The 25874-nt window shown below is 36.6% G+C and overlaps 1 protein-coding gene across 1 annotated transcript in view; it reads left to right on the forward strand.

Moving 5' to 3' along the window:
* The window catches only part of LOC100374497 (protein mono-ADP-ribosyltransferase PARP14-like), a 109580-nt gene that overhangs the window by 72440 nt on the left and 11266 nt on the right, over positions 1–25874 (forward strand). Inside the window, exons 7-17 of the mRNA XM_085504445.1 lie at positions 8–271; positions 660–896; positions 1343–3085; positions 3863–4363; positions 7893–8089; positions 11858–12097; positions 18478–18699; positions 20058–20274; positions 20805–20972; positions 21766–21831; positions 23367–23537. Coding sequence (XP_085360571.1) covers positions 8–271; positions 660–896; positions 1343–3085; positions 3863–4363; positions 7893–8089; positions 11858–12097; positions 18478–18699; positions 20058–20274; positions 20805–20972; positions 21766–21831; positions 23367–23537 — 4026 coding nt within the window. The remainder of the gene's footprint in view (positions 1–7; positions 272–659; positions 897–1342; positions 3086–3862; positions 4364–7892; positions 8090–11857; positions 12098–18477; positions 18700–20057; positions 20275–20804; positions 20973–21765; positions 21832–23366; positions 23538–25874) is intronic.

The raw sequence follows: 25874 nt of genomic DNA on the forward strand, positions 1-25874 counted from the left end.
ATTTCAGTTATGAAGCGAGTGCTTGAACGTACGCATGTTATAGATAAGACCCCTTTAACAGTAAAAGAACCACCAAAAAAACGAAAGCCAAGGATGAAACAACTACCAATGGACAAAAAATGCTTACTATTAAAAGGACTAGCAGATAATACATCAAAAGAGAATATACTGCTGTTTCTTGAAAATAGAACTCGCATAGAAGAGGATCCAGAACTGTTATTTGGTGTAGAACCAGGCACAGTGTTGGCGAGATACCAAGAAGACATACCAGGTTTGCATAGTACTGTTTATAACAAAGCAGAATATGACCAAATTTTGTTTTGTTTTGTTTTCTTTTGTATATGTTCAGTTTAATGTTAATGTATTTGCAACAGAAAGATTATATCATAGTTTTATTCTGCAATAATTTCTGCCAACAAAGTGGCTGTTAATTCCAAGTGCGAAATAACTGCTGAAATGGTTATGAAATTATTCTAAATTAATAAAAACTTTTGAAACAGAGGAATATTTTTAATACTGACTTTATTTTGAATGACAAATTCAAATTAATAAGAGGTTCAAGTTGTCATATGTGAAGACATTACATGCATGTACAGGAAAGTTACAGATTGATTAAATGAACTGAATAAATATATAAATATGTGTAATTTTTTAATTAGATTTTGACACTATTGTCCAGAGAATTAGAATGCGTAAGCTGAATGGTGCAAGCCTTGTGGCTCAACCGATGACTCTAACAAACAGTATTTTAGTCCTGAATTTACCAACGAATATCACCAATGATACAATTGAATTGTATTTTGAGAATAAAAGGAAAAGTGGTGGTGGTGATGTAGAGGAGGTTAATATAGATTACGAAAAGCATGTTGCTGTGATATACTTTGAAGACTATCAAGGTATGACCAATTATATTCTTTACTTATCAACAATGTATGTTATTGTCAATTTTTTTCTGTTTTCAATTTTGTATCAACCTTAGGAAGTGCACCATGAGAATAGGGTGGATAGATTGTAATAGCTTTGTACCACAGCTGTCTTGAATTAGTCAATAAATGTTCTAGAGTTCATTTGGTTTCATTCTGTACCCTGGTTTGAAAACACAACAAATTGACTGCAAATTAACCTATTGGGGCTAAAGTCTTCCTAAATTGAGACCTCCATGGTATAAATTTGTTAAATCATGGTCATGTGGGAATAAACCATTCACACATTGTGTCTATAGTTTTCATGCATAAATTTTCACATGACTGTGGTTTAACTAGTACTTCAAATAATATATGAATTTAGATAGCAATGTTAACTTTTCTAAATATTTATTAAATATTTTATTTATCCTATACAGTTGTCAATTCCGTAATTTCAAGACGTCATGTTATAAACAAAGTCCAGCTTGATGTCCAGCCTTACCATGAATGCCTTGGGTTTACTGTTAGTAGTGATGGGCCAACACCAAGAATACCACAACCATTTACATACACCGTTAATTCGGATATCATTGGTTTCATTATGAATAACAATCAGGAAGAGTTTGAACATTTACACCAACAGTTATATGTTCAAGTGGAATGGCCTCATCTGGACAAATCTGATGTTGTTTTATTGAAACCAAACCTGTCACAAGACACAAAGAATCTTCATCAAATTACCAAAACATGGGTGAATGATGTTAAAAGTGGTCTTGATAAATACCTTCATAGTTTTAAGGCTGTCCAAATTCCTGTGATGGAAGGTATTTGGCTACAAGTTGTCGGTCAGTTGAAGGGATGGTCTCAGAATAAAGATGTGCATATAATTATGGATCAGTCAACCTCCATCATCAATCTGACTGGAAAGTCTGATTATGTTCACAAACTTGAATCAAGAATAAAAAGTGTCATCAAAGACATTGAAGATGAAATGCAAAAAGCAAAAGAGAGAACCTCAGAGACTGTGAAAATTAATAGCATTCAAGCAAGACAGCTTTTGATGTGTAAATTCAGCAAAGTTGTGCAGAACAAATATCCTGATGTTGATGTGAAGATAAATCCGAAAACAGAAACTTTATCTTTAAAAGGACTTCCTCATGACATATTGAATACTAGAGTGATGATGTACGAGATATTGAAAGATATCCCAATTATTAAAATGAAACCACCAACTATGTCATTATTGCAGTACCTCAAGATTAGTGAAGTCTCTAAAAGACTCCATGCTGAATTCAGTTCTGCAAAGATACAAGCGTTTATTGTTTTACAAGATGATGAGATAGTGTGTTCTGCTACTGACAAGGTCGGTATCAACAAAGCGGTTGAAATAATTCAAACCAGCATAAAAGAACTGAGAATAGACATCAAACCTCAGTCAATGGCAGCTTTACAGAAACAGGAATGGCGCACAATGGCATCAGGTCTGGAAGAACGCCAAACTGTCCGGATCTCACATGAGCCCAACAGTGTTTTAATTATTGGCTTTGAAACTGAAGCAAATATGGTGAAGGCTGAATTGCAAGAATTCATTCAGGTACATACTATTGTGGACAATTTGTTTGAAACAGAAAATGGTAAACTGCGCTTCGTCTTTGAATACAGGAAAGATGACATTTCAAAAATACAGTCTGAATCCAGAATAACACCTCTCAACATCAAGCCATGCTACAAAGGTGCAGCGACTGGATTCCTTATCAAAGGCACAGAAGATGATGTCAAGACAGCAACAGTAAAGATCCAGAAGCTGACTGATGATATCCATGGGCGCCCTTACCCAGTTGACAAACCAGGTATGCCAAAACTGTTTAAAGAAGAAAAAGGAAAAAACTATATTAAGTTAGTTGAAAACGAAATAAAATGTAAAATAGACATCAATGACCCATCTGAAGAAATTGAAACAAGAGCTGATGAGGAAGACATGGAAGAAGACTTTGAAGAGTTGATGCAAGATCCATCACCAACGTTTGACATATTATGTCATCATACAATCCATGGTGGGAGAAGAATTGTGGTTGGGAAAGGTGATTTAACCAAAATGCATGTTGATGTTGTTGTCAACGCTGCAAATCCATCTCTGGATCATTCAGGTGGTGGCTTAACTAAAGCAATTGTCGTTGCAGGTATGTTGTTTAAGATATTTACATTTTTTAATACTTTTTCAACATTTTTATGCTATATTGTAAGAGTTAGTATAACACAATATTTCAAATCAAAGGATTCTGTACCAGATTATAATTATATAATGAATGATAACAAACTATATAACAATATGTACCAGTATGTACATATAGACCCTTCTCTTCAATATAATTTTCTTAATGAAATTAATATATATAATAATATATCAGCCACTTGTTATGTGTTTTATGATTATTCTTTTTTTAAAGTCTCTGTTAAAAAAAATTTGCCAAATTCAAAAATGTGTGACAGTTTATTGGTTTTCACTAACAATTATTTAACGTTGCCATTTTGTTTTTCTATTGCACTAATTGCACTCAAATCAACCAAAAACAAATTTTAGGAAACAGATCTCAGTCATGTATGGACCGATTTCATTATAACTTGTTACATACATAAAACCATGAGGAATCTTGATGCATGTCACTTTGTTTTATTTTATTTTAATGTTACAATAATTTTATTATTAGATTTAATATGTATTTCATTTCAGTTTTTATTATTATTTCGCAATGGGGATGTGTTGACTTGTTTTTGTTTCACAATTTTAAACTTGTTAATACCATTGTTCAGCTATTATTACAAAGATTTGGAATCACTCCAAAAATAAGGAAAGTATCAAAAATGCAATAAGAAGATGTGTCTCGTCCTTAACTAGTTTAAACCAGTTGTGTGTATTATTAATAATGTATTGGTTATGTATATTTCCTTACTGTTAGGTGGGCCTAAAATTAACCAAGAAATTGCAGGTATATTAAGGAAACAATCTGGAAGACTGCATGCAGGTCAAGTTGTACACACATCTGGTGGTAATATGCCATGTAAAATAGTCATCCATGCTATTGGACCCACATGGAACAAGAGCTTTAACCAATCTTCATATGGGTACTATACACAGAAGAAATCTCAAGAAGAAAATATGCTTGCTGATGCAGTAAGCAACAGTCTTTCTATGGCTGACTATTTGAAATTCAGTTCAATTGCCATACCAGCAATCAGCTCAGGGGGAATGGGATTTCCACTTGATTTATGCACACAAACGATTGTCAATGCCGTTCATGAATGGGCTAAGAAATCGCCGCCCGGGTTATTATCAGAGATACGGTTGATGGATAACTCTGACAAGACTTGTGAGAGTTTTAAGAATGCTATTTTAAAGGAATTTGGAGAGGATAAAGTTTCTCTTACATCGGATGATACTAGTACTACTTTATATACAGGTAATGTCAAATATTTTGCTAATTTAATTGTCAAAGTTGTTATGCCCTGGTTCAGGTACAGCTCAAAACAAGAGCTTTGAATGAGTGATGTTACTGATATTTTTTTCTAGTTTGTGTCATTACTAGCCTATTACTACCACTAATTTGTATGATTAAGATAGTGTCTAAGTATTCAGATAATGATGCATAAATCTGTAGTACTACACAAACATCACAGCTCCCCGGAATCCTAAACAGGAATTAGATCGGGACATCATGCTTATATATAAACGAAACAAGCGAATGTTATTATATGACACTTATTGGTAACAATGCATATAGTACATTTGTAAATGTTGCTTAAAGCAGGAGAGTTGTCACCTGCGTATACATCAAACGGCCATAGCGTGTCAGTGTTTAAAAGGGTCTACCCAGTATGCAATCAGCTTGATGGTATCGACATGTATAGTACATCCCTTGACATGATTAGAATGTTGTATCCCAGGAGAGAATTAATCTCTACTGAATGGTTGATGAGAAGCAATGATCTCATCCCTCCTTCTTCATTGAGGTAGGTGACAGAATGGGCACACCACACATGAAATTGTCTGCTTTGTAACGCTTGTTGATGTGTCTGGATGGTTTATAGGTGTCCCAGTGTTCCCATTCAACCCCATCTCACGAACAAAACCTCAGTCAAAACTGAGACAGTCAGGCACGATAAGTTAAAGATAATCCTGAACAATAAGTGCTTGTTAATTTGAGAATGATCCACCACAACATGGATCGGGTAAGTCAACAGGCAAGTCTAGATTCTTTGCCCACTGCAATCTTAGGTAATACGTAATTCAGTGATATTTCTAATTGAGATATCCATTGATTATACATCTCATCAATCGCAGAAATTGTAATGTGTATATTGAAAGTGTTGGACTGGATCATTCTCCTTTGATGGATGGTGGAGAAACTAGTTGTCTTTATATGGGTAAATGAAGAAGATCCTGGCATAAACACCAGTGATGCTGAGTCTGAACACATTCACTCTAAACTAGTATGATGCCCTTTCATGAAAAACAGGTTGACAGTTTGGGTGTATTGAATATGGTTTGAACACAGTCCCTCTATCCCCGGTCTGGAAACGACTAGCGTTCTTTTGTCTCGAACCGCAGTGCGGGTAAACAAACCATTCACACGCGGGCCGAGGGAGTCAGGAAGTCAGACAGATTACAATACCTTCAAAAGTTACCGTCATGCAAAGCGATACCTCATTGTATGACTTCACTTTGACTTCAAATTCGGGCAACCACATCGTAAACAAACATGTAAACAAAATTATCACTATGAAATTCGGGTTTTTTGAACCCTGATACGCATCACAACCAGCCTACCAACTCATAAACATCCAGTTCCTGCAATTCAAAGATTAATATCGGGAATTATGTTCATTCTCTCGTTTTAATAGGGAAAAAACTTCGCGTGCCAACATGCTGACATCGCTAAACAAATCTTGTCAAAATCGCGTCGTTTATGTTAACGTAGTCGATCGAAAAACCTGTGATATTTCTGATTCTTGGGGGGGTTCATAATAGTTCAAGTCAACTATACCACAACTAATGACTTTATTCTATGCAAAAGTATATAACAATGCTTCAATGTTTGTATATAAATGATTTTTTTAGCACTGAATTGAGTACATTGCCATTTCAAAACGTCGCCATTTGCATTTACGATCTAAAAAGCATCCATAGAAGTCGCTCAATTTAACATTAATAAAATGCGGTGTGACAAATAACAAATCAGCCCACCAATTTTTAATGATATTTATTTATTTATTTATTTATTTATTTATTTATTTATTTATTTATTTATTTATTTATTTATTTATTTATTTATTTATTTATTTATTGCTTCCCTTTTGTAACAGGGGCTCACTATGTAAACTAGGAGCTGCACCAAATAAATAATACATTTCACTCAAAGACTTATGAAAAAAAAACTTTTGATAGACAAAAAGAAATTAAGTTACATGAACTAAAATAACAAAATATAACAACAACAACAAACATCTAAAAGTAGCAAAAAAAAAAAGAAAAAAAAATATGAGAACTAAAATATAAGAAGTACACTGGAAAAATATTAAATATTATCTGTATACCTCTTTCTACTGTCCATGGCATCAACTAAGAATTTTTTCGATCATAAAATGTCAAAATCGAAGACAAATATTGGTTTCGCACCGAGAAGTATGGTAAATAAAATTGAGTTAATTTCAATCACCCCAAAATCAAAAACGACAAATATCTGGGTAAAGGTATGAAAATTTGTTGCAAAAATGTGTCGCTGCTGGTAAAATAGATGAATTAAAGAACTACTCGCCGGCTAAAATATGACCTTATACAGATATCCTGATTAAAAAATTATGTGAAAAAGTACGAATTCTGGAATAAACAACTAAGTTGTAAAAAAATACATAACACTGACGATGTCAAATCACGTACTGATCACGTGACAATACTTTGCCCACACCCGCAATGCGCCTTTGCCAGGGAAGGAGACCAATTCACACCTAATACAATGACCGTTTCTAGACCGGGGATAGAGGGACTGTGGTTTGAAGTATGTTCAAAATTTGAAAAGTTGTTCAAAATGAACTACTGCCTGAACTAGCCAAAAAGAGCAGGTCCAGAGGGACAAGATCAAAATGTATACTAGCCAAGAAACTAGGATCAGATATCTAAGGTGATATCAAAGATGTGCTCCTCTTTGGACTGGAAACAGTTCACACAGTGCCTGCATTGTCACAGGAGGTGTGGAGTGGAATGGTATTGTACCCATACTGTGTGAAAAGAACTAGACATTGCCAGTAAGCCTCACACAAGGTCAGATTTCTAATGTAAAGTAAGCTACCTAAAAATTGCAAAAACTATTGCCATGCATACAACAAAACAGGTGACAGTGGCTGCCAAATGAAAATACTCAGCCTGAGATAGAGCACTAAATGCAAAACGAGTACAGAGTATATTCAAGGTTTCACTGTAGATAGCAACATGGAATGAATTAGTGAAATTAGTGAGTTTGTTGTGGAATGCATAATAAGCGCTCACACCATTGAACCAAGCAACAAGGATACTTATTTTACGGAAGTGCAGGAGTCGCATTATGCAAACGTTTCTCTGAGTGGAGACTTCCTAGATGGGAAAGTCATCAAAGCATAGCAGCCATTTTGTCCGCAGATGACCATACACTACTTAGCAAGATTTTTTTACATTCTAATCAAAATCGCTAGAGCAAGGCTAATGATAAATCAGCTCAGCAAAAGTGTCCTAATGGGTTAGACAAATAGAAAATATGAATACAGAGTACTCCAAGGGTGGTCGGCAACTTGGAAGGCCATTTCCTCTTAAAATTTGTTTACCTATAGTGGTATAGATTTTGCACTAATGAAGCCCATTTGTATAGTTAAGACTATGCAAATCAGTGGTAGTAACTGGCTAGTAACAATTATATGCATTTGTATTTGTAAGAACTGTAATATTAATATCTTACACAGATCATCATCGTGGCAGACAAACACTACGAGGAATGGGCAATCAACCGGGACAGGGAGGTGGAATTATTGGTAACTATCCAGATGATGAGCCTCTGCCTGGAGGTCATGGTATCCATGGCTCATCTAAACCTGGAGAAATTAAAACAAAAGAGGGAAAGACAATATGCTTGGTAAAAGGAAGTATAGCACAACAAAAGGTGAATATTAAAAAGATAACGAGAGCAGCAGTTGTCCAGGGGGCTGTTGTCTTGCTACCGTCTCGCACTGTCAAATAATTTTCAGCAAATATACCTTTTTTTACATTTAACTAAAACTGAAAATAAATTCCATACAAAACACCCAAAAAGTCTTTTCTGCAATAATTAATTCCAGCTAAAATAGTATTTTCAGTAAATTCACTACGTTTAATTACCCACCATAGACTCCGGTCAGTCAAAATTACAGTCAAGAGGTCAGTGCCATCTTGCCTTATGCTCACTCTCTGTTTTCTCTGCACCAAGTGTGCATCGCAGCAAAACAGTGCAGTTCACTCAGCAGTTTTTGAGGTACATTGTACTCCTGTGACAGTTGGTAACAGTAAGATGTGGTGTCTGGTAGGATGAACATTTTTCTTATTAGGGGCCGTGTTCTTTTTTGTATCTCACAAACAAATATCTGGTGACGCATTTGACCATTTTTGCAGGGCTTCATTGTGTCAGTTGCAACTGTTTTTTCGTCCTACTCATGTGTACCTTGTTCATTTCTTAGTGTAGCTAAAATGGCCAACTAGAAGAAAGAAAGCACTCCTAGAAGATCTCCTCACCTCCTGTGTTGTCACCCCAAAGTTCGACTTGGTCTAGGGGAATTGCCACTGGGATCTTCCGGGTTGGAACCCCTATAGTAGATTTATGTTTAAAATGTGTGCGGAGTTCGAATTTCTTTGCAATGAGGTTGTGTGTTCAAATTGGGATGCTAGAACTGGGATGAGCTCCAAGACCGCATTCATGTTGCAGAGGCTGACCGTGCTGCTTGGGTTTGGGCTTGCCTCACAGTCAGTTCTGGTGGCCCTGGGGGCATGACTGAGAGGAATTCTAGTATGGGTGGGAAGTCCCCCCATTCGTCTACCAGTACCTTGGATGCCGCATTGATGAGTGGGGGGCCCAACAGCGATAGAACCAAGGCCTGCTCAATCGTACCGGCAACAACGAGGTCGTGCCCCTGGAGCCTATTGCTCCTATGGGGCCTGTTGTGGGTCACTCACTGGTTACCGGGTTTGGCTCCAAGATTTGGCTACTGCCGAGGGCCTGTCAGGACAACTTTCGTCCCTTGCAGGTCGGGTAGACAAGCTGCAAGTGGAGCGGGTTGCCTCCACTGCAGGTGCCTTTTGGTCGGCAAATGAGAAAAGACACACTTGAAAGTGATATTCACATTCAACAGGTGCTTCCTCCCGGGATCCTCTTGATCCCCATCTGACCTCCCCATTGATTGGGAAGCAGGTGGGGTGCAGGCCAGTGGTACTGGGTCTCCGTTGAGGCCTAGTCCCCAGAAGGCTGACGGGGGCCGACGGTCAGGGCACCTCGGTCAGCCCCTCTGAGCCCATTCTCTGAAACGACTCTGTGAACTACGCTATTGGGGTGATGCGGGAAGTCATTGGTCCTGGTGACCCGATGTTCAAACCCTCACCCTTGATCCTTAGGTAGTCACGCTTGGTAGTGTTGTGGCTTCCGGGATCCCAGATGGCAGGATCCAAAGCAACACCGACTGTGTGGCCCACCTGGTCCGGCTGATTGCTGAATGTGGCGGAGGGTGCATGGAGCCAGCAGAATCCCTGGGTTCCTTCCCTCAACCCAGGTAAACGGGGATGGCCATGTTCTGTCGAGTTTCTCGGCATGTTAGTCAGAATCAGTCCACCATGCCCTGAAAGCAGAGTTGTGACCCATTAACTTTTTGTGGCCAGCACACTGGAATGTATTACGGTGTGTATCGAGGACTCAGTCTCAGAGACGGAACACACCAGCCTTCTAGACCAGCAGACATATTTGTTGGTGGGACATCACACAGCTATGTGTGATATCATGCAGTGTCATCTGGCTCTCTTGACAGGGGCTACCTCTGTGCGGCAAACTGAGCCACAGGGAACTTCACTGCTCAGTTATGCAGACTGTACCTCCTCCACGCTCTTTGATGGGGAGATCGAGGCTGCAGTCTCGGAGCTTTGGAAAGCCAACAACCAGATGGTATAGGTGGAATCCGCACTGGCCGGAGTCTGCACCCACTGCCCAGAAGCAGCCCGGGGAGAGGAGTAGGGACCAGGTGATGGATCCTCCTCTTCCTTGGGTGGTCTCCCTCTCCAGGTCACAGGGAAGCGAGTTTTAGTGGTGGGCATACGTTGATTGATGTAGTGGAAGGGAGGTTGATCCTTGCCACCCCACTGTTGGTCAGGTAGCTAATTTTTACGTCCATGTGTTTGCCGAGTTAGGATTGTTCTATACAGCAATAGTTTGTTATAGGTCAGCTTTGTTACCCACCATCGAGAATTCTTTGGGGACAAAACTAGCTGATTGATTGTCCTTTTATTAGGAGACTGTTTACTGCTTTTCATAATCAGAGGTCTAGACACCAATCTAGGGAACCACCCAATTGGGATTTGTCGGTTGTGTTGTCAGCTCTAAGTGGACCACCCTTTGAACCGCTGGAAATATTTGATGTGGAAAACAGTCTTCTTAACAGAATTAAGTTTCTCGCAGAGAATCAAATCCCAGGGCACGATCCACAGTCGATCATCATCCCCCATTTGCGCCAATGTTGTCATCTCAGAGAATCAGAAGTAGTTGCTTCTATGTCTGGTTTGAGCTTTGAGTTGCTATGAGAGACATACTAGGGAGTCAAGGCAAGGCAGCAAGCATATGTTTATGTCTATGGCCAGGATAAGCAGGATAGACCAGCCTCACCAACTATTTTAGGTGGATCACTTTGACAGTGTTTGAGGTTTATGACTGACTGGCATCCTCAGCACAGGGTCTACAGAGACACCAAGTATGAGCACATTAGGAAGGTCTTTTTGGGGTGGGTCCTGTCGTCACGGGTCAGACTTTGATTGTTGACCCAGCCGGGATGACCACAAGGATCCCTGCGCATAGGTGATAGCGCAGTCTTGGCTACAGATTTGTGCAAAGAAGTTTCTTCTATCAGCGCTCCTTGGACATTCCCAGGTCTCGCTTTTGATCATGCCCTCTTGCAGCCTCTTCCTTTTGGAATGCTATAGTTACCCCCAGAATCGGGTTTGAGTCTAGCGTCCTCAGGCAATGACTACCCCGTCACGCCATCATGCAGCAATATGCTTTTACTATGGGACGACACTGACAAGGTAAGGCACTGTTTTTCACTTGTCTTAGCTAGGTAGTAGTCATAAGTAATTACAAAATTTTCCTTTATTTTCTGTTTTGCTAAGAAATCTTTCATCTCTCGTTATCTGACTGACTACAATTCAAAATAGTCATTTTGACAGACTGGAGGCTATGGTGGGTAATTAAACGTAGCGAATTTAGGCAGAGGGTTTTCAATCCGCCTATTTACCTAGTTCATACCTACCATAGACTCTAGGTCCCTCTCAACCACCCCACTTTCCATAGCGATTGGCTTTAAATCCTTGTATACGGAGAAAACATTGGAGTGAACATAAGGCAAGATGGACTAACCCCTTTCCCTTGGTCATGTGTTACATGAGGTGGAAGAAAATCTATGAGGTCATGGCCTAGATTTCTCTCTCCGTCATTGGCTGAATCGCAGATTAATACCTACAGTTTAAAATAGTCATTTTGACTGACCAGAGTCTATGGTGGGTATGAACTAGGTGAATGGGCAGGTTAAAAACCCTTTGCCTTATTTCCTGATTCAATCACTGCATGTTTCATTATTAGATCAACTATTTATATGTTTGTACTGATATATAAACCTAATTTTAATTACTTATTGTTTATTCTCAGGTGGATGTGATTGTGAACACAACACAATCCACTTTGAATCTCAACACTGGTGCAGTTTCTAAATCCATATTGCTAGCAGGAGGAATGAGGCTTCAGCAAGAAATCAATAGCCAAAAAATGAGTGGCATTACTACTAATGAAGGGGATGTTATTGTAACCAGTGGAGGAAACATGCAATGTACTAATATATACCATGTACTGTGCTGTTCATGGGATCCTAGAGGAACGAATGCTAGTCAGGTATGGAAATTAGCGACTTCATGTCAGCATTTGAACAAGTCCAAGAACATGCGTACACACCTCTATCTGTCTTGGCCGATCATAGTCAAACTTCACATATATATCGTATATCTTGGGATGAATATGCACATCTATTCGTTTCACATTCTGATGCAATATGGCTGAACAACATATTACTGAGACCTTGATGCATGTAATTTTGTTTTCAGATTGAATTCAAAATGGCCAACTGATTTTTTTTAAGAAATGCTGTTCCAAAGCACATCACTGACATGCCTTGACCAATCACTTTCAAACTTTACATCGATACATACACATGTATGCACGTTTATTTGTCGAATGGCGGCAATTTTATTTAAGCATCTCTGCCATTCCAGACGCAGATCTATGTCATGTATGGATGAATGTAATTTGTTCAAACAGACTTAAGCTGTGCGTAATTTTGTTTATCAGATTGAATTTGAAATGGCTAACTTACTACCATTTTAAACAGATGCTTTAATTTGTGGGGCCATATCTCTGACATGTTTATAGATACATCATGTCGTATTTATTTGTACCACCATCAAATTCAAAACTGGCTGATTGGCGGCCATTTTAATGTTACAATTCATCAAAATCAAGCATTTCAGCCATTTTGGATTCAGATCAATTTGTCAATTTTTGTACATACAATGAACATATATAACAGGACCATAATGTTTTTTTCAGATCGAATCCAAAATGGGTGAATGCAAATGCTGTTATAGAGCTTCTTCTCTGACATTCATTGACTGATCGCAATCTAACTTATAACTACATGACATGAAAAACAGTAGAAGCAGAAATAAAATTTGTATAATAAAAAACTCCCTTAATACTCCCATGTAATTTGTTTCATGTTCTGATTTAAAATGGCAGCCCCAAAACAGGGTCTTATGGTTTGACCTCTGTGTGTCTGTGTGTCCTTGCATCCTAGACCTATACGGTTCCAGAGCCATATCTCTGACATGCTTTGACTGATTATGTTCAAATTTTACATATTCATTATACATCATGTCATAGATATACAGATGTATTCAAAATGGCCAACCGGTGGCCATTTTGTTAGTCCCCGAAAACGGGGACTTGTGTTTTGATCTCTGTGTGTCCGTGTGTGCGTGCGTGCGTGCGTCTGTGCGTGCGTGCGTCCGGACCTGTATCTTAGAAATGCCTGGACCAATCACAATCAAACTTCACACATACATCATACATGATATTATACATATGCACATCAATTTGTTTCACGATCTGATTCAAGTGGCCGAATGGCGGCCATTTTTGTGCTAAAAATCATCAATTTGTAAAGACACACCGCACACAGAAGATATAAATTGAATTACATTTAATAAAAAAGCACATACAAAATCAACACATACAAACCAAAAAACTTACTAATTATGCAATAATAAAAAACAGTTAACTCTACAAAAAACAAAAAATCATATTTCTAATAAAACTATAAATTGGGCAAGGGGTCCCTTCAGTCTAACTTACCAGGCCAAGGGCATAAGTGAGATCAACGTCAAGGCCACGAAGTGACCTTGTAGCTGAAGGTCACTATGCTGCCCAGGGGATGAAGGTCACCGTGCCACCAAGGTCGTGTGTGACCGTGAAGGTGGCCGAGCAAGTGAGGAGTAGCCTGGGGAGTGGCTACTGAGAAACTGAATGGGGGGCAGGATGAAATCCCTGGCCCAGTAAGTCAGAATGAAGGGGCCAAAAGGCGGAAGATGGGGATGGTGGTGGGATTGACGATAATGCACTGTGCACTGTAGCGTGATAAAAAAAAAAAACTGAATGAATGAGTGGTAACAATAGAGACAAAAGAAATTTAGGTGACGCTAAGTGTCATGTACAAGTGAGAACTGATTGGCTGCCAAATTAAATTAAGCGCTTAATTAAACAGGGTTGCAAAGACTATCTAAGGGGTGCTAAGCAAATCCTCCTAGCAGTGAGCTAAGTGTCCCTACAAAATATTTTCAGATTAGATTCAAAATGGCCGACTGCTTGCTTCCACTGATTATGTTCAGATTTTAAATATTCATTATACATCATGTCATGGCTATACGAATATATTGGTTTGACGATCCTATTCAAAATGGCCGAATGGTGGCCATTTTTGTGCTAAAAAATCATCAAATATTAAGCATTTCTGGCATTTATGGATAGATTTTATTCAAACTTAGTACATACATTAGACATTATGGGTTCCTGATGCACATCATTTTATTTGTCAGATCAGATTCAAAATGGCTGTCTGGCGGCCATTTTGTTTTAATGAATGGGTTTCCAGACCCATACAGTGTATGTCTGACTTGTTTTGACTGATTATGTTCAAATTTTTAATATTCATTATACATCATGTCATGGATATACGAATATATTGGTTTGACGATTCTTTCAAAGTGGCCAAATGGTGGCTATTTTTGTGCTAAAAAAATCCTCAAATATCAAGCATTTCTTGCATTTATGGATGGATTTTGTTCCAACGTATAACATACATTAGACATTACAGGTTCCTGATGCACATCATTTTATTTTTCAGATTGGATTCAAAATAGCTGACTGGCAGCCATTTTGTTTTAATGATTGGCTTCGAGAGCCATACATGTATCTCTTAAATGCTTTGACTGATTATATTCAAATTTTATATATTCGTTATATATAATGTTATATATATATATACATGTATTCAAAATGGATGATTTTGAATGCTGTTCCAGAGCAATATCTCTCAATATGGACAAGTACTTGTTTGACGATCAGATACAAATGTCAATCATTTTAATAATAAAAAAATCATATTCCTGACATGGTTATATTCCAGCTATATTACCATAAACAAAACTATATATCTTAAGTTTGATAACTAACTAGGACTGTGCCATGCATGGCTTGTTTATTATATGTCTCTTGGTGCTTTAAGATGCATACAGTTGTCAACATTAAAATTAAAGGTAAATTTTGAGTCTCAAGTCTGATATGAGTGTATGATAAGGCCAAGAACAGTAAGAAAACAGTTCTGGTCATTTTCTTTTTCCAAAATAGATATAATTTAGTTGTTTTTTATTGTGTTTTTTTTCAAAAATTCAGAAAAAGCATGTTTGGGTCTAGTATGAATGAATTATATAATTCATAAACAAAATATGAACTTAATTTTTGACTCCTGTGTGCGAAGCACAAAAAGGGAGTCTTTGCAGTTAGTGTGTCTGTATGTGTGTATGTGTGTGTGTGTGTGTATGTGTGTCCGTCTGTTCCACTGATATCTCAAGAACCATAAATCAGTTTTTGATGAAACTTGGTGCATAGATGCTCTGGGCCAATGCGCAGATTTGATTAGGTTTTGGTAAAAATCCATGCATATTAATTACCTAATTTGCATGATAATTAGCTGATTTTTGGCTGTTTCATGACTGTTCCACTGATATCTAAAGAACCACTCATTGGATTTTGATGAAACTTGGCACACAGATGCTCCAAACTAATGCGCAGATTTGATTAGTTTTGGGTAAAAATCTGTGCAATATTAATTACCTAATTTGCATAATGATTAATCAATTTTCGGCTTTTCCACTGATATCTCAAGTACTAATCATCACATTTCAATAAAACTTGGTACATAGATGTCATAGGACACTGCACAAACCTGAAAGTTTTTAGGGTAATATCAGTAGATATTAATTACCTAATTAGCACAATTAATTAATTTTCAGCTTTTGATATTTCAAGTAGTAATTGTCACATTTCAATGAAACTTGGTACATAGATGTCATAGGACACTGCACAGACCTGATAGTTTTTAGGGTAATACGAGTACATATTAATTACCTAATTAGCATAATTAATTATATTTCAGCTTTTGATATATCAAGTAGTAATCATCATATTTCAATGAGACTTGCTACATAGATCTTCTAGGATTATGCAGAGACCTAATTAGTTTTAATTGGATATTAATTACCTAATTTGCATAATGATTAATCAATTTTCGGCTTTTCCACTGATATCTCAAGCACTAATCATCACATTTCAATGAAATTTGGTACATAGATGTCATAGGACACTGCACAGACCTGATAGTTTTTTGGGTAATATCAGTAGATATTAATTACCTAATTAGCATAATTAATTAATTTTCAGCTTTTGATATTTCAAGTAGTAATCATCACATTTCAATGACACTTGGTACATAGATGTCATAGGACACTGCACAGACCTGATAGTTTTTTAAGGTAATATGAGTACATATTAATTACCTAATTTGCATAATTAATTAATTTTCAGCTTTTGATATTTCAAGTAGTAATCATCACATTTCAATGACACTTGGTACATAGATGTCATAGGACACTGCACAGACCTGATAGTTTTTAAGGTAATACGAGTACATATTAATTACCTAATTTGCATAATTAATTAATTTTCAGCTTCTGATGTTTCAAGTAGTAATCATCACATTTCAACGAAATTTGGTACATAGACATCATAGGACACTGCACAGACCTGATAATTTTAGGCTAATATCAGTATATATTAATTAGCTAATTTGCATAATTAATTAATTTTCAGCTTTTGATATTTCAAGTAGTAATCATCACATTTCAATGACACTTGGTACATAGATGTCATATGACACTGCGCAAACCTGGTAGTTTTTAGGGTAATATGAGTACATATTAATTATCTAATTTGCATAATTAATTAAGTTTCAGCTTTTGATATATCAAGTAGTAATCACCATATTTCAATGAGACTTGCTACATAGATCTTCTAGGATTATGCAGAGACCTAATTAGTTTTAATTGGATATTAATTACCTAATTTGAATAATGTTCCACTGATAAAGAACCACAAATTGGATTTTAATGAAACTTTTAAAGAGAACTATGCAGAAACCCAATTAGTTTTTGGTAAATATTTAATCTCCTAATTAACATAATTAATTAACACTGATATCTCAATTACTGATCATCACATTTGAATAAAATTTAATACATAAATGCTCTAGGACAATAGACAGGCCTGATTAATTTTGGGTTAAAATTTGTTCATATTAATTCTCTAATTAGCATAATAATTCATAATTTTTTTGTTCTGTTCTGTTCATATTAGTTACCTGATGTACATAATTAGTTTTCAGCTTTTCTATCAATATCTCATGTACAAACAATTTTGAATTAATTTTTAATGTGTCTTCAATACTCTCAGCACACGGGAGTTCTTTCTAAGCTTTCTTTGATTGTTCTTGTGCTATCAGAATTCACTAAATATCTAATTTGTAAAAATTACATTATGATATACAGGGAATGTTTGCTTTTATTGTTATTAATTATCACATTTACTAACCTCACCAACTGGCCATGTCAGTTCCATGGTTTATTCACCTGCATCTCATAAAGTAGGACATATCATGGAAATACTTTTTTAGTTCCCATTCGAATGAAGTCGAAAATAGGAACTTATAATTTAGTCGCTATATCTCTAATTCTGCCATCATGTTTCAGAACCCCCTGGACCAAATCTGTTCATTTTTTCCATGTGCTTAGTACTTTGTCCCACGCATGTGCACATGTAGTGGTTGAGCAATTTGACCCAATATGGCCGACTGGCAGCCATTTTGTTTTTAGCTCTGCTGTTGACTTTGAGTGATTGTCCGTCATCTGTCGTCCACGTCTACTTTTTACTTTTTCGACTTCTTGTTGAAAACCACAAGTAAGATTGCTTTGATATTATATATACATGTATAGGTACTAAAGGTTGATCTCTCTTAAATTTGTTCATTTTGTGGTATCTTCAATTCTTTATTTGAAATGTGCATTGATAACAGCGAATATCTCAGCTGAGAGGCTGCTTGATGAAAATGTGGTATCTTGGACATGCTTTGTCAGTTTTATTCAAATTTAGTACATACATTATATATGTTACAATAAATCTCTGTATTGAGTTGTTTTGTGCCGGAATCAAAAATGGCTGACTGGCAGTAATATTGTTTGAAAATGTAATGTTAACAAGCTTTTTTTTTCTTTAAATTCTACATGGTAGAACACATGTCCATAACAGTTAGTTTCACCATCGTATCAAAGATTGTTGACTGGCAGCCATTTCCTTTTTTTGGCCATTTCCAGGCATGTCTGGATTTGACTGTATTCAAACGTGACTTTATATTTGATAGGTTAACTGATGCACATTTAGTTTGTTTGTGATTTGATTGAAAATGACCAACTGGCATCCATTTCTCAGTCATTAATTGACCAATTTTGCTCAACTCTAGATGTCTTTAAAAAGTGAGTTTTACTGATGTACATCATTTATGTTTGTGATGTTATTCAAAACAATTTTTCATGGTCCTATCAATGTTTCAGGTTCTGAGGAAGATTATGCAAACATGTCTAAACACAGCTTCACAAAATGGGTACTCATCCATCGCTTTCCCCGCTATTGGTACTGGTGGATTACAATTTCCAAGAGATGCAACTGCTAGAATAATGTATGAAGAAGTCACTTCTTACAGCTCTAACAATCCTGCCAGTTCAATTTCTAATATATTATTTGTAGTATATGACCAAGACTTCCCAACAATACAGGTGAGTACTTTTTGGTTAACCATTTATATAAAAACTAAACCATGGTTTTACTTACTGTTTCATATTAGATGTTTATAGGATGTTTACGTAATTGTGACTGCAATTAACAACAAATTCTGCTCACGTAGTTAATTGACAAAGTTTGAAAATGTAGAAATGAAATTTAAATATTTTTTAACACTTAACACATCAACGTCTGACCTCATTTTGTACACATCATAAGTGGATATGTGTTCCTTCATTTGTGAAGTGATGATGTTTATTTCTGGGAGAGAAATAAGTGCTCTCAAAAACATTCACGTTTTCAAAAAAAGTTTGAGAAAGTAGTTGCGTAATTGTAATTCAATAAATTTGGAGGGTATTAATCTCTCAAATATAGGGAAGTGAATTTTTGGTGCATTATGCATGGTATGCATCATTACAAACCTCATGATCAGACATTATATTATATGCACATGCATTTGTTTCACTATCCAATTAAATATCATACGTTTTCATGATTCTGGAACCGAATCTCAGTTGTGCATATACAGATAATCTCTGTTCAAAGTTTGTACAAACTGTGAACATAATTGGACCTTGGTGCATGGCTTTTCATTTTTCGGATTGGGTTCAAAATGGCCGACTGGTTGCCATTTCATATATTCGATGTGGCTGGACTGATCAAGTTGAAACTGCACTCATACATCTGATGTCATATCGCACAAACATGTATGCATTAAATCCCCCTTGTTTATATGAATGCAGTTCCATGGAGCGATATCTTGTACATGCCTGGACCAATTTCCACATATACACGACACATTAGGTCATTTATATATCTCACGTCTGTAATATGAACATGGACTACATGTATTTCATTGACAATGATTTGTTTTATTCCAAATACATAACCCATTCTCAACACTCAAAATTTTGTTATCAATGAAGGATTTCCAACTGAGATGTGTTGACATCAACTGCAATTAATAAAAACTAAATACAATGAACAAAACACAATCAAAGAAGCAAGCGGTATATGTATATTAGTATATCCTTTCCTGAATCAAAAGATTTTTTTTTGCGTTGTTTGAGTGACTGATTTGCTCAGTACTGTGAAAATGAAAGAAAAACACGGAAAAAGGCAGGAACAAATTATTGTATGTAGTTCAACTTGACCATACACGCTGTCAATAAATATTTTACCAGCAGTCAATTAATTAATTGATATTCATTTGATTTATGTATCAAGAAACAAATTATATTGTAAAACAGCACAAGTAACAAATAAGTGACATGACTACCGGTATACTGTATTTTTATATGTTTTGCAAAAACTAAGTATTTATTGTTTGTTGTCATCAACAATATTATTTCAGGCATTTGAAGATGAGATCGGAAGACTGACTGGGGTGCCATTGAAGAAACGACATGGCCATGGCAGTGGTGGAAGTGCTGCTGCTAGTAGGATTGGTGCCAACAGTTCTGCATATGGTGGTTTTACTCCAGTGAAACCAAAAAAGAAGAAAGGAAAAGTTAGTCCTGGACAAACATTCCAGGGAGCTTCAGGTTATGCAGCATCAGCTTCTAGAGGTGGTAAGGGAGTTTTTCTCAAAGTATAAAGTGGTTATTATGTCATACTACTTGTAGCTCGATAACTACCATATATATTATGCACATGTACTGTAAGAGAATGGAGATAATTTCCCTTCATGTAGCATATTTCAAGATAACATACATAAATTGCACCTAAAAATTGGATGTATCAGCTGATTGCCTTGCCTGTAATGTTATTATGAAGGCCAAAAGGTATTTAAAATGTCTGTTGGTGTTGTTGCTGTTAATATTAATTTTAACAATAATTTTATCCAAACAATATCTAGCCTTGTTATATTGTTCATATAAAATAAAGTATACAATCTTGCCTATCAAGTTTGATTGGGGTGTGTCTAGTGTGAAACACATGAAATATTTTTAATTGAGTACAATTGACAGCTTAGATTAGAATAAATATAAGCATTACTTGTTTTGATACTATGAAGGAGACAATTGTATGAGTGACAAAAAGCAAGGTAACCAAAGTCTTAACTATGTTGCTCATCATATTTATAAAAAATTTATTGCAGAAGCAGAAGATACGCTTTATATGCAATTTAAGGAGAAGCCAGGGGGGTCTGGTGACTGTCAAATGATGGTTGGAAATGTCTTAGTGCAATTACAGAAAGGTGATATTACAAATGAAATGACTGATGCTATTGTGAACAGTTCCAATGTTAACCTAGACCTCAGACAAGGTATGGATATCAGATTTTTCCATTTGCTTAAAAATAATTAAAAAACTTTGGAAGTGGAAAACTAAAAGATGAATAATAATAAGTTTGTATCAACCATCATGATGGAAGACACATTTGTGTTTTTCAAAGATTGTTTAAATTTATCAATGCATTAAATTGAGTTGAAATTAGTAACTGGAAAATATAACATTTATAAGTTTATGTGCAGGCAGTACAAATCTGAATACCACTTGATTTAATTCAATGTTACCTGTGTATTCAAATTAAGCATATAATGTATGATTATTAAAATTTCTAAATCTGAAACACACCATACAATCAAATGATTTAATTAAATTTTGTAATCATGTTATCAATGTTTTAAAGATGTATATATTGAAGATGCAATATGGAAATTTTAATATAGTTGTTCAATACTGTAGATGAAATCAAACTATGATTATGTTGCATATTGTACAGTATTCGTTAAATGACAAATCAGAACAACTATTATGCAATTGCAGTGATTGTTTTTTCATTGTTTCGTTGAACCAATACAAGAACAGTATTTTCAGGTCATGGTTAATCATAGTCCAAAGGTAATTAGCGTGATTATGAATACAATATATAATCTGTGTTAATCGTGATATGCATCGACTAAGCTGGCATCCTCCTCTCGTATTTTCATTCCTCCCTTGCCCAAAGGTTGATGTCAGGTGAACTGGTCATAGGGAATTGATGATACTATAGTTGGACTATATGTATTGTATTGTAATGTAATGGACTAAGTGTTACTTTGTTGATCAATTCACAGGTGCAGTATCTCAAGCTATTTTGAAAAAAGGTGGAGGGTCGATTGTGGCAGAATGTCAGAGATTAGGTAAATAACATTGCACCCATGTTGTATTGATGTCTAGTGTTTATGAAATCTAAAATAATTTTTGACTCCCATGTGTGAAGCACACAATGGGAGTCTTTGCAGTTAGTGTGTCTGTATGTGTGTGTGTGTGTGTGTGTATGTATGTGTGTATGTGTGTCCGTCTGTTCCACTGCTATCTCAAGAACCATACATCAGTTTTTGATGAAACTTGGTGCATAGATGCTCTGGGCCAATGTGCAGATTTGATTAGGTAGAAATCCATGCATATTAATTACCTAATTTGCATGATAATTAGCTAATTTTTAGCTGTTCCATGACTGTTCCACTGATATCTAAAGAACCACTCATTAGATTTTGATGAAACTTGGTACATAGATGCTCTGAACTTATGCTCAGATTTGATTACTGTAGTTTTTGGTAAAAATCCGTGCATATTAATTACCCAATTTGCATGATAATTAGCTAATTTTAGCTGTTCCATGACTGTTCCACTGATATCTAAACAACTACTCATTGGATTTTGATGAAGCTTGGTACATAGATGCTCTGAACTAATGCTAGGATTTGATTAGTTTTTGGTTAAAATCTGTGCATATTAATTATCTAATTTGAATAATGATTAGTCAATTTTTGTTTTTTCCACTGATATCTCAAGTTACTAATCATCACATTTCAATGAAACTTGGTACATAGATGTCATAGGACACTGCACAGACGTGATAGTTTTAGGGTAATATCAGTACATATTAATTACCTAATTTGCATAATTAATTATTGTTCAGCTTTTGATATTTCAAGTACATTACATTTCAATGAAACCGGGTACATAGATACTCAAGGACTATGCAGAGATTGTTTTGGGATAAAAATGTGTGCATATTAATCACCTAATTTGCATAATTAGTTAATTTTCAGCTTTTCCACAAATATCTCAAGTACTAATCATCACATTTCAATAAAACTTGGTACATAGATCCTCTGAGACTATGCAGAGACCTGATTAGTTTTAGGGTAAATAATTGTGCATATTAATCACCTAACTTACAACTGTACATGGATGCTGTAGGAAAATATACAGACCTGATTAATTGTGGGTTAAAATCTGTACATATTAATTACCTAATTTGCATAATTGACCAATTTTGAGCTATGACACTGATATCTAAAGTACTAATTATTCCATTTCGATGAAACTTAGTACTACGATGCTCTAGGACAATATTGATTATTTTAGGGTTAAAATCTGTTCATATTAATTCACTAATTAGCATAAGAATTCATAATTGTTTGGTTCTAATTACATTTCAATAAAACTTGATGGTATGTTACATTGCGCAGACCTCATTAGTTTTACACGCAAATCTGTTCATATTAATTTTCTGATTTGCATTATTAGTTTTCAGCTTTTCCATCAATATCTCAAGTACAAGTATTTTCGAATTATTTTTAATGTGTTTCCAATACTCTCAGCAGATGGGAGTTCTTTCTAAGCTTTCTTTGAGTTTTTTTTAACACTGAAAATTATTTTTTTGTAGGTAGACAACAAGAGGATTCTGTTGTCATGACAAATGCTGGCAATATGAAATGTACTAAGATAATTCATATGATAACACCATACAGGAAGTTAGAAGACAGTATAATTGAGATGTTGCTGTTTGCTGAGAAACAGAGACTGAGTTCTATTGCTATGCCTGCAGTTGGAACAGGTACAATGCATAATCTCTATAAACATTAAATGGCATTCAAACTAATTTGGGGAAATCCATTGATGTTTATTATATGAGCAAATGATAACCATTCAAATGAATATTCTCATGATGGGTTACTGGGTCAAGTGTCTTTGTACATGTATTGATGTTTGTTTCAAAATGGCCAACTGGTGACCATTTTTTTTGTTTAACACAAAAATTAGTGTTAATGCTACAATAAATGATACAAGACACAAGGTTTTGGCAAAAGTGGAAGGGGGAGCGAATTGCGGATGCAGGCGTCGCAGCGAACAGCTCCATGATGCGACTCGCCTGTGAATTGCATCATGACGCTGAGCGGGTGGTACCTGGTTGCAACCTTCCACCAGCAGAGAATGTACAGACGGGCGTCATGGCTGGCGTCCCCCTGGCGGGAGCCTGCAGATACACTCACAACCCCAGGAGAATGAACAGCGTGGGTACCCGTGTAAAGTCTGCTTGGTCTGTGGTGGAAACCCCCAAATTTAAAGGCAGGATGATGTGTTGTGGGAGATGGGCTTTACACGAAGAGTAAAACTAACTGAAAATTTACCAAAAAAAAAAAGCAAATTGAAAAACTTAACAAACATACTGTAAATAAGAAAAAGAAACACGCTAAAGAAACTGATAAAATTACAAAGTCTATCGCAATAAGATAAAACAAAGCAGGGTTAGACCGATAAAACATTAAACTAAATACACTGCAAATACACGTAGCGAAAACGAAATGAAATCTCAAAACAAATGACGAAGATACAGTTAAAAGAAGAGCAGTCAGCAATGGACAAGTGACCCGGACCTGATCGGATAATGCTGGGGGGTGTGCTAATTTAGGTCTGGTAGGCGTCGCTGCGCCACCTGCCCAGTGCCTTGATCAACCAGTCCGGGAGATTTGCGTCAGCAGCTGTCGTGGCTGCACCACTGCGGAAACTGTGAGTAGTGTAACAGTTAACATCTGGCACAGATGCGCGAGTGAGAAGGTCTTGAATGTGGTTGCTAACAGCTTGCCGCGTGAGGAAAGTACTGTTGGCGTACTGGAATGCAGGTAGGTGAGTGACAGAACTACAATGTATGTAGTGCTTTGTACGCCTGGTATGCCTGCACAGCCCAGACCGATGACTGTGAGGGTGCGATGATGATGTTACATCCCCGGCGAAATGGGTTTGTCTTAGAAGCCTTGAGCGGAATGACGAGGTCTGTGTTGCAAGTGATGTCTGCCATCAGTAAAGTGCGTTGTAGGTCGAAGGTGGTTGACGCGGGTGCGACAAATTCGCTGACTCTCAAGAAGCCGAAGAATGCCAGTGTGAAGGCAGACCACAACATAGCTTTGTCATGGTTGCAAATAGTGGGATGGTTTGCGACGGTGTCCTTAAGAATTCGCATCAGTGCAATGGTGATTGGGAGTTTTACACGATTTGGCACGCCGTGATGTCTTTTAATGCCTTGCATAGTGAAGTGAAGCAGGAGGTCGTCGCGTATTGATGAGGTGAAGCCAGCTTCGATGTGTGCACGGATGATAGCTGCGAGGTAAACTTTTAGCGTACCATAGGTAAGTGACGACGTTGCAAGATGTGTCATAAACAGAATCGTTGAGCGTTGCGTTAGTGGATAAGGATTCATTCCATACATGCGACAGAAGAGAAGATAGCGAGTTTGTCCCGCATGATATGTCCGTCGTGTACCTGGTGCAATGCTCAGGTTGATGTAGTGGCAGGCTTGTTGTGTGAGGTTGACGGGACAACGTCGCACATCGGAGCCGTTAAGAGGGTGCACAGGTCTGGAGTTTGGTTGGGACCCAACATGAAAGTTATTAGATGCTGCAGTAAAGAACAGCAGTCGGACAAGTTGCATAATCCGTGGACATGATGAGGAGCCTTTTTTTCATATTTGGACGACTGATATGTTATCGCAGTGAAACCGTATTCGAAGACCATACCACAAGTGGCCGCCAGTATAAATTTGGTACAATAAGACAAAACCTAATGGGTTGAATGTAGTTTCTATAACTACTATGGCATTATCAGGCACGCTTATATTGATTTCATTCAAACTTGATATGAATGTATGAATGCATGATGTGTTAGTGTTGCATGTCTAAAGTCTATGGGATTACCCTGTCTGTGTATTATATCTGTGTGTGTGTGTATGTTCTTGGATTGTATGTTGTGAGGACAAAAATACAGATATATACCAACTTCCGAGGTCCTTTTTCGTAGTACTCGGAAAACATAATTTATATTAATAGTTAATTCGATTATTAATACGTTTTGCGTAGCTTAGGTTTAGTAAATGTGGAGGTATGATACAGTTTATATC

This window comes from Saccoglossus kowalevskii, chromosome 10 (assembly GCF_978046115.1).
Source record: "Saccoglossus kowalevskii chromosome 10, keSacKowa6.1, whole genome shotgun sequence".
In the NCBI taxonomy this organism is placed as follows: Eukaryota; Metazoa; Hemichordata; class Enteropneusta; family Harrimaniidae; genus Saccoglossus; species Saccoglossus kowalevskii.